We start from the raw sequence: 10,791 nt of genomic DNA on the forward strand, positions 1-10,791 counted from the left end.
GGTGAGGGGGGGGGGGGGGGAAGGAAGACAGAGGAGACGATCGTATCTGCTACGTACGACGAATTATATTCGCTTCCGCAAAATATCCATCGTTGCTCCGACACGCGCCCTATGGATGGCTCAGATCCATCGGCATAGAAGAAGGGACACGTGTACCAACAGGGAGGGGAGTATCGAATCGTCCGATGCACTCGCCGAACAGTAGGAGAGTTCTGACCGTTTGGTGAAAGGCTGACAAGGAAGTTGACTCAACTGTACGGAATGTCCATGGCATTTTTAATAGCAATAATTATAATTTCAAATAATGAACCTTTTACACACACAGACACAGAGAGAGGTGGGACCGTGAGCTTGTAATAAGCATCGTGCTCAAAAGTTGAAAGTCCAAAAAGGGGTCAAATTCAGAAGCTAATTCCTCCGCATCCCATCGCTTTCCTTTCTTTTGTTTCTTGCAATAAATCAGGCATTGATTAATTGCGAGGGAAGGGGAGCCCACCTCATGCATCATACGTATTCGACGAGGTTTGCGTACATTGGAGGCCTTGGCCCATAAATTATTCAAACCCGCCCATTATTAATTGGATTTGGGTTCATTTGATTGACAATGGGCCCAGCATTAAACGATCAATATTTTAATGGGCTGGGTTTCAACAAACCCATTAAAAGTAACATCTCTACATCTCTCTCCACTAATTATGGGCCTTGTTCGTCCCGTTACGATCGGTGGCGTTTTTCAGTTCTCACCTCGCCGGAGAGTTTCGACTGACTGCTCCACCATTTTTCCCGGTAGCTCCATCTGCATCTTTCTTCCAGTTTGACTTTCTTTTTCTTTTATTCGTGTTTTCTTTTTTCTTGCATTTCTCTCGCCCACTAAGCCGCTCTAATTTTTCTGGTTATTTCTGAAACCATACTTTCTTTAGCTCATTCGGACAAGCCTTCAGGTCTGTATGCCCTAAGATCAGCCATGAATGATGGAATTCGTCTTCCAAAATCAAAGTGGTACGGCCAATGCGCCTCTCTCGAACTCTAACACGTTGTAACGTTCAATAGCTTATTCTTGTTTCTGCTTTAGCGAGGCAGGTCTAGTATGGCCCGTAATATGTTCGACAAAATGCTTCATACGCACGAGGTCACTCCGGATTCGTAGTGTAAATGCGATCCCCATGCTGTGACATATAACACATTCGTGGATGACTTGTGTAGACACAGAATTGCGTGCATAATGTGGTGAAGTGTATGATTAAGAAGGGAACACATTTGTGTGAAGCATGCGATGGATGAGGCTCTGGCACTCAATGATGTTACTTTCAACACTGGTAATGGGGCTCTGTGACGCACTGAGATATGGTCGAATCTTGCTTTGCTCCACATGCGTGCATTTTCACTATTTTGCTTGCTGCCTATTGTTGTGATGCAGGAATTCTGGATGCATCAATGAAGGGTTTCGCAGAAATTGTTAATCTGAATTCATATAGTGTCTTGCTTTGTTGTTTGTGCCAGAGGAAGGATTTTGAAATGGCAGAGGCATTGTTAAACGGGTTACTGGAGAAGGAGATAATTGTCAAGGATGGATGCATGCCTCTTGTTGCAGCCTATATAACCCAATGTTCAAATATTTATGAACCAATGGGAAAAAAGAGAGAGCGGAGAAAGTGTTCAGGCAGCTAAGGAAAAGAGGGACACAATACTCAGCTTCTTACAAGACTTGGATCACGGGTCACTGCAGATAAGGTAAATTCCAGGCTGCTAAATGAGCTGCTATTGGTCCTAATGTTTTGGTGGGATTTTGAACCGGATTTGGAATCTACGAGTTGTTGATTAGTGGGTTCTAGAAGAAGGGTGAAACTGTTCCTGCCTACAGAAAATGCTTTAGAACTCACATCTTACAGGAGGAATTATGTTCAATTCTATACTTGCAGAACTTTTGAAAGCAGAAATTTCTGGATGATTCTTTTGGCTTTTTATGGCTAATGTTGAAGAAAGGAATAAGGCAGAACATTGAACTGTCAACACATGCTGTGAGCCTGCTTGTCACAAAAAAAGGATAAAGCTTTTCTGGTTTGCTTTGTGATAACGAATATTTAGTTAATATGGAGATATTAATTGTTTTCCTCTGTGAGAGTAGAAATATAGTTGAGGCACACAAGGATTGATATTAGCACATGCAACTCAGTCATCAAAAGACTGTAAACATAAGAGACTCGGAAGCATTCCATTTGTACTATGAGTTGGTGGAACATGGGAACCGCCAACAGCATAGAGGCTGCTGGAAAACAAGTTGGACTTCAGTTTGTGTTGAAGATGATGGCTACATTTCGAGAAATCAGGTTATTGCCTTGAATGCAGAACAATCTATACTGTCAGTCAGTCTTTTACCCTAATATTCAGAGCTCAAATTTTAGACTGTTTCTGTGGTTAGCAGCGTGTTCCGGTCATATCTGTGGGAATAGAACAATGCGTGAAATAATGGATATAGACTTCCAGTGAAAGACAAGACTCAAGACCCAATTCTATAAGTCATAGTTTGCTACCAGCAGAAGTTTTACTGGCAAAAGCGGAGTGTGTGCTGGATTTTCCAGTTAGACGGCATCTCAAGCTTACGGTAAAGTTCCAAATTTTCATTTTGTAATCTTATCTCCAAGAATTATCCTTCCAGAACGGTAAGAGTAATGAGAAGAGAAATTCTTTACTCAGCAACTGACAGGTTTCTTTTGCATCATGTCTCTGTTACAGGTCTCTCAAAGGTGTCCAACTGCCTGGTTGCCTAACTTTCACCTTAATTATACCTCCCAGGCAGAAAGACTCTTGATCCCAGACTATGCAAATATTTACAACCCAGAGGGCAAAAAATGTTTGTTGCCTTTTCATGGTCTTAAAGCATTCCTAACCAACATTTCCCAAATAATCACCAAACCCTAATAAGATAAGAGGTCTCTCTTTCCATGCTCTTTAATCTTCAGAACCAAACTCTCCCCAAGAAACATCTCTGTCTTTCCCTTTAAATTCATTTCCTTTTGGTCAGTGTTTTTGCATCCACAGCCCTGTTCTCAGAAATCAATTGTTTGAACCTGAAAAGATGTCGAAATCTGGAATGGTTGGTGTTGAGAGGCAGAGCGGGAGGCGTGTTGCGAACCCCGGGAAGGCAACCGTGATGGCTCTCGGGAAGGCCTTCCCGAGCCAAGTCGTTCCCCAGGAGAATCTTGTGGAGGGATATCTCCGCGATACCAAATGTGATGACAGCTTTATCAAAGAGAAGCTGCAACACTTGTGTAAGTTCACCGTTTCCCTTTTAATTTTCACCCTTTTCCCCTTGTCTCAGTTTAGTACTGAAAACTCTCTCATAACCTTGTCGTCTCTTAGGCAAAACGACAACCGTTAAAACAAGGTACACTGTCATGTCGAGGGAGGTACTGGACAAATACCCTGAACTAACAACAGAAGGTTCACCAACAATCAGGCAAAGGCTTGACATTGCAAACGAGGCGGTTGTCAAAATGGCGTTTGAAGCGAGCTTGGCTTGCATAAATGAATGGGGAAGGCCAGTGGAGGACATTACTCATGTTGTCTATGTTTCCTCAAGCGAGATATGCTTACCTGGGGGCGATCTTCACCTTTCAGCTCAGCTAGGGCTGAGAAATGACGTGAACAGAGTTATGCTCTACTTTCTTGGCTGTTATGGCGGGGTGACTGGTCTCCGTGTTGCCAAAGACATTGCCGAGAACAATCCAGGAAGCAGGGTTCTGCTCACAACCTCTGAAACCACCATTCTTGGGTTTCGTCCCCCAAACAAAGCTCGTCCTTATGACTTGGTCGGGGCAGCGCTGTTTGGAGACGGTGCAGCTGCTGTAATAATTGGAGCAGATCCGACAGAATCGGAAACTCCGTTCATGGAGCTGCACTACGCGGTACAGCAGTTCTTGCCGGGGACACAGAACGTGATAGATGGGCGGTTGACAGAAGAGGGCATTAACTTTAAGCTAGGAAGGGATCTGCCACAGAAGATAGAAGACAACATAGAAGAGTTCTGCAGGAAACTGAAGGGAAAGGCTGGAGGTGAGGCGTTGGAGTTAAATGACATGTTCTGGGCAGTCCATCCCGGTGGACCGGCCATCTTGAACCGTCTGGAGACGAAAATGAAGCTGAAACCTGGAAAACTTGAATGCAGCCGAAGGGCTTTGATGGATTACGGGAACGTCAGCAGCAACACCATCTTTTACGTGATGGAGTACGTCAGAGACGATCTCAGGAAGAAAGCCATCCAAGGCGAAGCCGAAGATGAAGAGTGGGGACTGGCTTTAGCTTTTGGGCCTGGGATCACCTTCGAAGGCGTTCTGATGCGGAGCCTCTGAGTGAACCTAAAGCTCTCGAATGCCATAGACCTTGTTTTCAACGCATCTTATCAGTTTTAATTAATGTTTTCTACCTTTTTTTTAAAAAAAAATTGAACACATTGAAATGTGGAGGTCCAACCGTTCACTTAACTCCTTCTGCATGGTCGTCGGTGTATTTACCAGTTAATATATATACCCCTTTATGGTTCGTAAAAGAAAATCTCCCTATATACACACGCGTGAGTGTGAGTGTATGTATCTACAGCTGTAGCTTGGTGTCAGAGAGTCAGGGCATAAGAACAAGTCAAACAACGATCACGTGCCATTAATACGCTAATTAGTCAATCAAAAGCTCCGATTATTAATTAATAATGGTTAGTCGTGGTTGGAAGGGCGAAGACAAACAGTTGGGTAGAGAGATGGAGTTCTGACTTGTCTGAAAAGGAAGACGAAGACCTTGCGTACTGTCTTGTTTCGGTGTAGAGCGTGTAAAAGGAGGTGGTCATTAGGCGGACACAGAGCTAAAGCTGAAGCTATCCACAAGAATGTTATGAAGAAGAAGAAGAATCAAATCAAAGCCATGGTTATGACTGTGGATGTGATACACATTTACATGTACACATGTGGTTGCTTTTGGATACTCGATTATTATAATCAATCATACATAAATACATAATTAATATATCATTTAGGTAGGGTAAAGTTCTTGCTCGATGAGACGAACGACGTCGTACCACCGGTTTTGTGAACCGGAATATCTCGGACCCCTTGGTAGCCAAACCGGTCCGGAACTGCCAATCCCGCCGGCCAATCGAAACCGGGCGCCCAGACCATCTTCCGGAAAAAAAATCATTATTTTTTGGGGGAAATCTCAGTCTCCATCTGCGGCACTACTCGAATTCGAAAGAAGCTTCCCACAGAATGTTATAGAAGAATCACATCCTCGTTTCCCAGATTTCTGGAACAATTATGAAACCGATCTCATCCCGATTCACCTCCTTCCTCCCTTCCTCAAGCCCGCTTCTGCCAATCCCAACCAGAAGATACGTAATCCCGATTATGGCCTTCTCTTCGTCTTCATCTCCACCTGGAACATCGCCTTCTCGGGAAAACCCTAACGTAAACGACTGGGAAGACGAAGACCAAGATAAGCTGAGATTGGTTCTCAGATACCATAACCAGACTAAACACTCCTTCACTAACTACGCCAGAGGTCCACGCGGTCTCGACTGGGCTAATCAACCCAACCCTTTTCGTCGGTATGTCTCTGCTCCTCTTCTTCCTCTTCAGCACTTTCCCCAAGACAACCACGACATCGATGATTCTCCTCTCTATTCGTCTCTTTTTGTTTCGCTCCCTCCGCCGAAACCCATCTCTCTCCCCTCAATTTCTCAGCTTTTCTACGATTCTCTCGCTCTCTCCGCCTGGAAAACCACCGGATTCTCTACCTGGTCCCTCCGGGTCAACCCGAGCAGCGGAAATTTGCACCCGACCGAGGCTTATCTCATCGCCCCACCTATCGATGCGATTGCCGAATCGGCTTTCGTTGCGCATTATGCTCCAAAAGAGCACTCTTTGGAAATTCGAGCCAACATCCCATCCGGGTTTTTCCCAAAATTCTTCCCCAAGAACTCCTTTCTCATTGGGATTTCGTCAATTTTTTGGCGGGAAGCTTGGAAGTACGGAGAACGAGCGTTCAGGTACTGTAACCACGACGCGGGTCACGCCATTGGCGCTATCACCATCGCCGCCGCTGAGCTCGGATGGGACGTCAAGCTTCTAGACGGGCTCGGGTTTGAGGATCTGCAGAGACTAATGGGACTCCACATCTTCCCTGAGTTTCAGATACCATCAAGACCCGGCAAAGGTAAATTTCCAGGGATCGAATTCGAGCATCCTGACTGCCTACTGCTTGTGTTTCCCAACGGAACTAGAGATTTCACAGTAAACTACGACGAACTGAGCTCTGTGATCGCACAATTTCCGAGTTTGGAATGGAAAGGAAAACCCAATGCTCTCAGTAAGGAGCATGTTTGTTGGGATATAATATACAGGACTGCTGAAGCAGTGAAAAAGCCGATATCGTCAGTCTCCAAATTGTTCTCTGTTGATCTCTTCAGAAGCAGCGGTGTCTTAAACCAAGGCTCGTACAAGGGGCTGACAACGAGACAGGTCGTGAGGAAGAGGAGGAGCGCAGATGACATGGACAGAGTTACGTTCATAGACCGATCAATGTTTTACCAGATTCTGCTCCACTGTCTTCCTTCTGGTTCTGATAGTGGCAGGAAGCAGACAAAACAAATGGCACTGCCGTTTCGGGTTCTTCCATGGGATGCTGAGGTCCATCTTGCTCTGTTTGTGCATAGAGTTTTGGGCTTGCCAAAGGGTTTGTACTTCCTGGCCAGAAATGAGGATCATGTCAGTGATCTCAAGAAAGCTATGAGGTCCGAGTTCGAGTGGATCAAACCAGATGGGTGCCCTGATGATCTTCCATTGTATGAGCTCGCTCGAGTAGATTGCCAAAATCTGGCGAAAGATCTATCGTGTCATCAGGTATGTAGATTTGGTGTTTCCTTCAACTGTCTTAAAAAGTTTTGCTTTGAGAATGGATGCCGTCTAGAATTTCTAGTTTGGCTGGACCTCTACAATGACGTCGTTTCCTTCACAGATCATCTGTAAACTTGTCGAATATTTTCACGGCGAGTCTTCTGAGATAGACAGTTAGATACCCATTCTAATCAGAACTCAATATGATGTTTTCCTAAGTCATATACTAGTGAGATTTAAATCAATGCCGCAAGAGTTGTGGTGAACTCAAAATGAGAAGTTCTCTTATGATTGACTGCAGGACATTGCGAGCGATGGCTGCTTTAGCCTGGGCATGGTAGCTCGGTTTGAGCCAGCCCTGCGGGAGAAGTTTCCATGGATGTACCCTCGCCTGTTCTGGGAGACTGGTGTTCTTGGCCAGGTTTTGTACTTGGAAGCGCATGCAATTGGCATATCTGCGACTGGGATAGGCTGCTACTTCGATGACCCTGGTATGCAACTGTAATGTCCGGATCATTGGCTAAAGCATTCTACTTTTCTTTGAACCCCTTTTTTTGGGCAGTGCACGAATTGCTTGGGATTAAAGACGGGACCTTTCAGAGTCTGTACCATTTCACGGTGGGAGGTCCTGTTCTGGACAAGCGGATCATGAGTCTTCCCGCATATCCTGGTCCAAGCCTCGATGCTTAAACACAAATGCTCCCGTTTGCCGTGTCGTGTCTGTTCATGCACGCGTGTAAATATCTCTGTCTGTGGTTACAAACTTCTCGGTCACGGGTTTATCCCTTTGAGGGTTTTTCTGTGGTGGTGATGGACGTTTCAATGGGCTCACAACCACGGGCTTCCTTTTAAAAGTTACCCAATTATTATAACTATTGGGCTTTCACAAGGCCCGTAATTTATATTATATTAACCGAAATATATAAGCATGACATCTCCGCTGGGCGCTGGCTAACTAGGGTTTCTTTCTCTCTTCACCACTCGTCACAACCGTGGTAAGACTAAGAGGCATCCCGGCGAAGCTTCAGAATCCGCCACCATGGGCCGTATGCACAGTCGAGGGTCTGTTAATTTTCTCTGTTTCCTTCTCTGATCTCGTCTTCCAGTCTTCGTGTCTTTTTTTTTCTCGTTTTTGTGGTAATCTCTTCCTCTTTTTTTTTTTTTTTTTGCAGTAAGGGTATCTCAGCTTCTGCATTGCCTTACAAAAGGACCCCTCCGAGTTGGCTGAAGACCTCTCCTCAGGATGTAAGAAAGCTTTGATCTTAGTTTCTTAATCCATTGTTTTTTTTTCTTCCGAATTGATTCCTTTCGATTGGATACCATGATGTAATCCATAGCTCTTTGTTGTTAATTATATTTATGATATTGTTGTCGTGTGAAGAAGTAGAGTTATGCTTTTGGGTTTTATGAATTTTATTTTGCAAAGCAGTGGAACGATAAGCTCGTTGTTTCTGAGGTATTTTGGTTCCTAAGCCCATTCATGCTTGAACATTAAGCTTTTACTGTATCGTTTCTGATCAAAGCGGACATATTTGTGTCTTCCGATTTAGAAAACTGACTTCTGGGAGATCTTTTGCTCTGCGCGCATGATTCTTTTAGGTCCAAATTTTTTGCTAGTCTTAATGCTTAATTTGGGTCCTTTTTTTTACTTTGTCATGTGTGTTGTCTGAAATTTGATTTGACGCAGTTGGTTTATTCCAAATTAGTTTATCAATAGATTTGTTTCTGGATTCACAGGTTGATGATTCAATTTGCAAGTTTGCAAAAAAGGGTTTGACTCCATCACAAATCGGTGTTATTCTCCGTGACTCCCATGGGATTCCTCAGGTCAAGAGTGTTACCGGAAGCAAGATTTTGAGAATACTGAAAGCCCATGGTGTGTTTTCAAGTCATATTCATCCTCTAGTACTTGGTATCAGAATAACAACTCGTTCATTTGTCCTTAATGGCACTATGTTGTATTGCATTCTGCAGGACTTGCTCCTGAGATCCCAGAGGATCTTTACCACCTTATTAAGAAGGCTGTTGCTATCCGTAAACACCTTGAGAGGAACAGGAAGGACAAGGATTCCAAGTTTAGGCTGATTTTGGTTGAGAGCAGGATTCACCGTCTTGCTCGCTATTACAAGAAAACAAAGAAGCTTCCTCCTGTCTGGAAGTAGTGAGTATCCACCTCTTGTACTAGAAAACCACTCATTCCATATAACTGCTGCATGTTCCTTTAGAATATTGGGATGGTAATCCAGAATTTTATTTCTAGAAATCTCTTGCTCGTAGATGCAGTGAGCCCTTCTACTGAAAACCTGCTAGACGACTTTAACAGATTACTACTGCATGAAGGAAGAGATTAGCTGTGTATCCACTGCATTTGTAGTTTGGTCATTCGTGGGTTCTGGTTACTGAACCGGTGTTGCTCTTATGGAGCTATCCTACCCATTATGCAGTAATTTCGTGTGTCGTCTATATTTTGTCGTTATGATAGGACATTGGAAATTTGATGGTTAAATCGTCCCAATGATGCGCTGATGGGTCTTGTTTATATTTGGTTATTTTGCAGTGAATCCACAACCGCCAGCACCCTTGTGGCTTAAAAGCCTTGGAGGGAAGAGATTCGCATCGTGTCTTTTGTGTTTGACTGGAACGGATGGTTTGGTTTATGTTTGCTACCCCCCTTTTTTAATCAGTTTTAATGTTCCTGGCCAGTTGCAGCTAAAAACAACAACAACGCCGCAATCTCAAAACAAATCCACAGTTGAAAGAAAACAATAATCATCATAATCTTAAATTGAAACGGAGAGAACAAATGACGCATTGTTTCGTTCTAATACAATTCAATTGGCGGAGAGCAATTGGAGTAACTAACGTATACGGGACAAAGGGCAAACACAAAGTGTTTAAGGAAACAATCGTACCTACGCAGAAGCTTTCTTTCCGCCATTGTAGTAACCCATGTACCATCTCACAAACTTTTTCAGCCCCGTCTGAAGATCCGTCGTGGGCTTATACCCGAGCTCTCGCTGAGCCATGCTGATATTGGCGTGCGTGAACTGCACATCCCCATTCCTCGGCAGCTTCATTACGTTCCTCTTCGCCTTCACTTTCAAATGCCTCTCCAGTATGCTCACCAGCTCACTCACCGGCACTGGTGATGTGTTCCCCAAATTGAATACCCTCAACTGAGCCGCCCCTCTCTTCTTTCCACCGCTTCCCGTGCTCTTCTCTGCCGTGTCTAAAGCCCCCAAACACCCCTTCACTATGTCGTCAATGTACGTAAAATCCCTCGCTACCGTTCCATGGTTTGCCCCCTCAAATATCGATATCGCTTTCCCTTTCAGAATATCCCTCGTGAAGAAGAAATATGCCATGTCTGGCCTTCCCCAAGGCCCGTACACCGTGAAAAACCTCAATCCCGTCAGAGAGAGACCGTATATGTGGCTGTATGTGTGAGCAATCTCTTCGCCAGCTTTCTTAGTTGCAGCATACAAACTAGCCGGTTGATCCGTTCTGTCCTTTTCCGAGAAGGGCACTTTGGTGTTCAAGCCGTAGACTGAACTAGACGACGCCCACACAATCGCTGGCTGAGGATTAGCGGATTTACACACTTCGAGCAGATTCACGAAACCCGCAATGTTACTGTGAACGTACGAGCTCGGGTTTTCCATTGCGTACCTCACTCCAGCTTGCGCGGCCAAATGCATCACGTGGGTGAACGGAACGACCTCGAAGAGCTTCTTCAAAAGAGCTGAATCGTTGATGTCCCCTTCGACGATGAACACTCCGCTTCGCTCGAGAAGTGCTTGCCGAGCTCTCTTCAGCGATGGATCGTAGTAGTCGTTGAAGTTGTCCAGCCCTAGAACGCCGTCGCCGCGGCGTTTCAGAGCGGCAGAGACGTGGGGGCCGACGGAGACCGCCG

General features: G+C 44.8%; 4 protein-coding genes across 11 annotated transcripts in view; 3 read left to right on the forward strand and 1 right to left on the reverse strand.

The window, feature by feature from the left end:
• The first annotated feature begins 719 nt into the window (after positions 1-719).
• LOC104814081 (type III polyketide synthase A) lies at positions 720-4,429 on the forward strand. Of its 8 annotated transcripts, none has more exons than XM_010541943.2 (7): positions 720-786; positions 921-1,316; positions 1,418-1,731; positions 1,920-2,327; positions 2,423-2,602; positions 2,734-3,269; positions 3,361-4,429. In XM_010541943.2, exons 6-7 carry the CDS (start codon positions 3,077-3,079, stop codon positions 4,347-4,349), a joined length of 1,182 nt encoding a protein of 393 aa, XP_010540245.1. In that variant the 5' UTR covers positions 720-786; positions 921-1,316; positions 1,418-1,731; positions 1,920-2,327; positions 2,423-2,602; positions 2,734-3,076; the 3' UTR covers positions 4,350-4,429. The 8 variants fall into 8 exon arrangements, with proteins under 8 accessions (XP_010540245.1, XP_010540248.1, XP_010540242.1 ...); XM_010541946.2 differs by having other exon boundaries at positions 2,126-2,327; XM_010541940.2 differs by having other exon boundaries at positions 921-999; positions 1,073-1,316; positions 1,418-2,327.
• Positions 4,430-4,968: 539 nt separating this feature from the next.
• LOC104814083 lies at positions 4,969-7,750 on the forward strand. Its single transcript, XM_010541949.2, has 3 exons — positions 4,969-6,884; positions 7,180-7,369; positions 7,441-7,750. Exons 1-3 carry the CDS (start codon positions 5,301-5,303, stop codon positions 7,566-7,568), a joined length of 1,902 nt encoding a protein of 633 aa, XP_010540251.1. The 5' UTR covers positions 4,969-5,300; the 3' UTR covers positions 7,569-7,750.
• LOC104814082 (40S ribosomal protein S13-1-like) lies at positions 7,576-9,580 on the forward strand. Its single transcript, XM_010541948.1, has 5 exons — positions 7,576-7,940; positions 8,051-8,123; positions 8,616-8,754; positions 8,853-9,039; positions 9,436-9,580. Exons 1-5 carry the CDS (start codon positions 7,918-7,920, stop codon positions 9,467-9,469), a joined length of 456 nt encoding a protein of 151 aa, XP_010540250.1. The 5' UTR covers positions 7,576-7,917; the 3' UTR covers positions 9,470-9,580.
• Positions 9,581-9,630: 50 nt separating this feature from the next.
• Positions 9,631-10,791, reverse strand: part of LOC104814110 (UDP-glucuronate 4-epimerase 3-like) — a 1,861-nt gene continuing 700 nt past the window's right edge. Inside the window, exon 2 of the mRNA XM_010541989.2 lies at positions 9,631-10,786. Coding sequence (XP_010540291.1) covers positions 9,791-10,786 — 996 coding nt within the window. The 3' untranslated portion in view covers positions 9,631-9,790. The remainder of the gene's footprint in view (positions 10,787-10,791) is intronic.

This window comes from Tarenaya hassleriana, unplaced genomic scaffold (assembly GCF_000463585.1).
Source record: "Tarenaya hassleriana unplaced genomic scaffold, ASM46358v1 Cleome202, whole genome shotgun sequence".
In the NCBI taxonomy this organism is placed as follows: domain Eukaryota; kingdom Viridiplantae; phylum Streptophyta; class Magnoliopsida; order Brassicales; family Cleomaceae; genus Tarenaya; species Tarenaya hassleriana.

Coding starts and splice junctions, on each gene's coding strand:
- LOC104814083 (XM_010541949.2), top strand. CDS start 5,301: ATGAAACCGATCTCATCCCGATTCACCTCCTTCCTCCCTTCCTCAAGC. Junction 6,885..7,179: donor AAGATCTATCGTGTCATCAG/GTATGTAGATTT, acceptor GATTGACTGCAG/GACATTGCGAGCGATGGCTG. Junction 7,370..7,440: donor CTGCTACTTCGATGACCCTG/GTATGCAACTGT, acceptor TTTTTTGGGCAG/TGCACGAATTGCTTGGGATT.
- LOC104814082 (XM_010541948.1), top strand. CDS start 7,918: ATGGGCCGTATGCACAGTCGAGG. Junction 7,941..8,050: donor GGCCGTATGCACAGTCGAGG/GTCTGTTAATTT, acceptor TTTTTTTTGCAG/TAAGGGTATCTCAGCTTCTG. Junction 8,124..8,615: donor TGAAGACCTCTCCTCAGGAT/GTAAGAAAGCTT, acceptor CTGGATTCACAG/GTTGATGATTCAATTTGCAA.
- LOC104814081 (XM_019202582.1), top strand. CDS start 3,077: ATGTCGAAATCTGGAATGGTTGGTGTTGAGAGGCAGAGCGGGAGGCGT. Junction 3,270..3,360: donor AGAGAAGCTGCAACACTTGT/GTAAGTTCACCG, acceptor GTCGTCTCTTAG/GCAAAACGACAACCGTTAAA.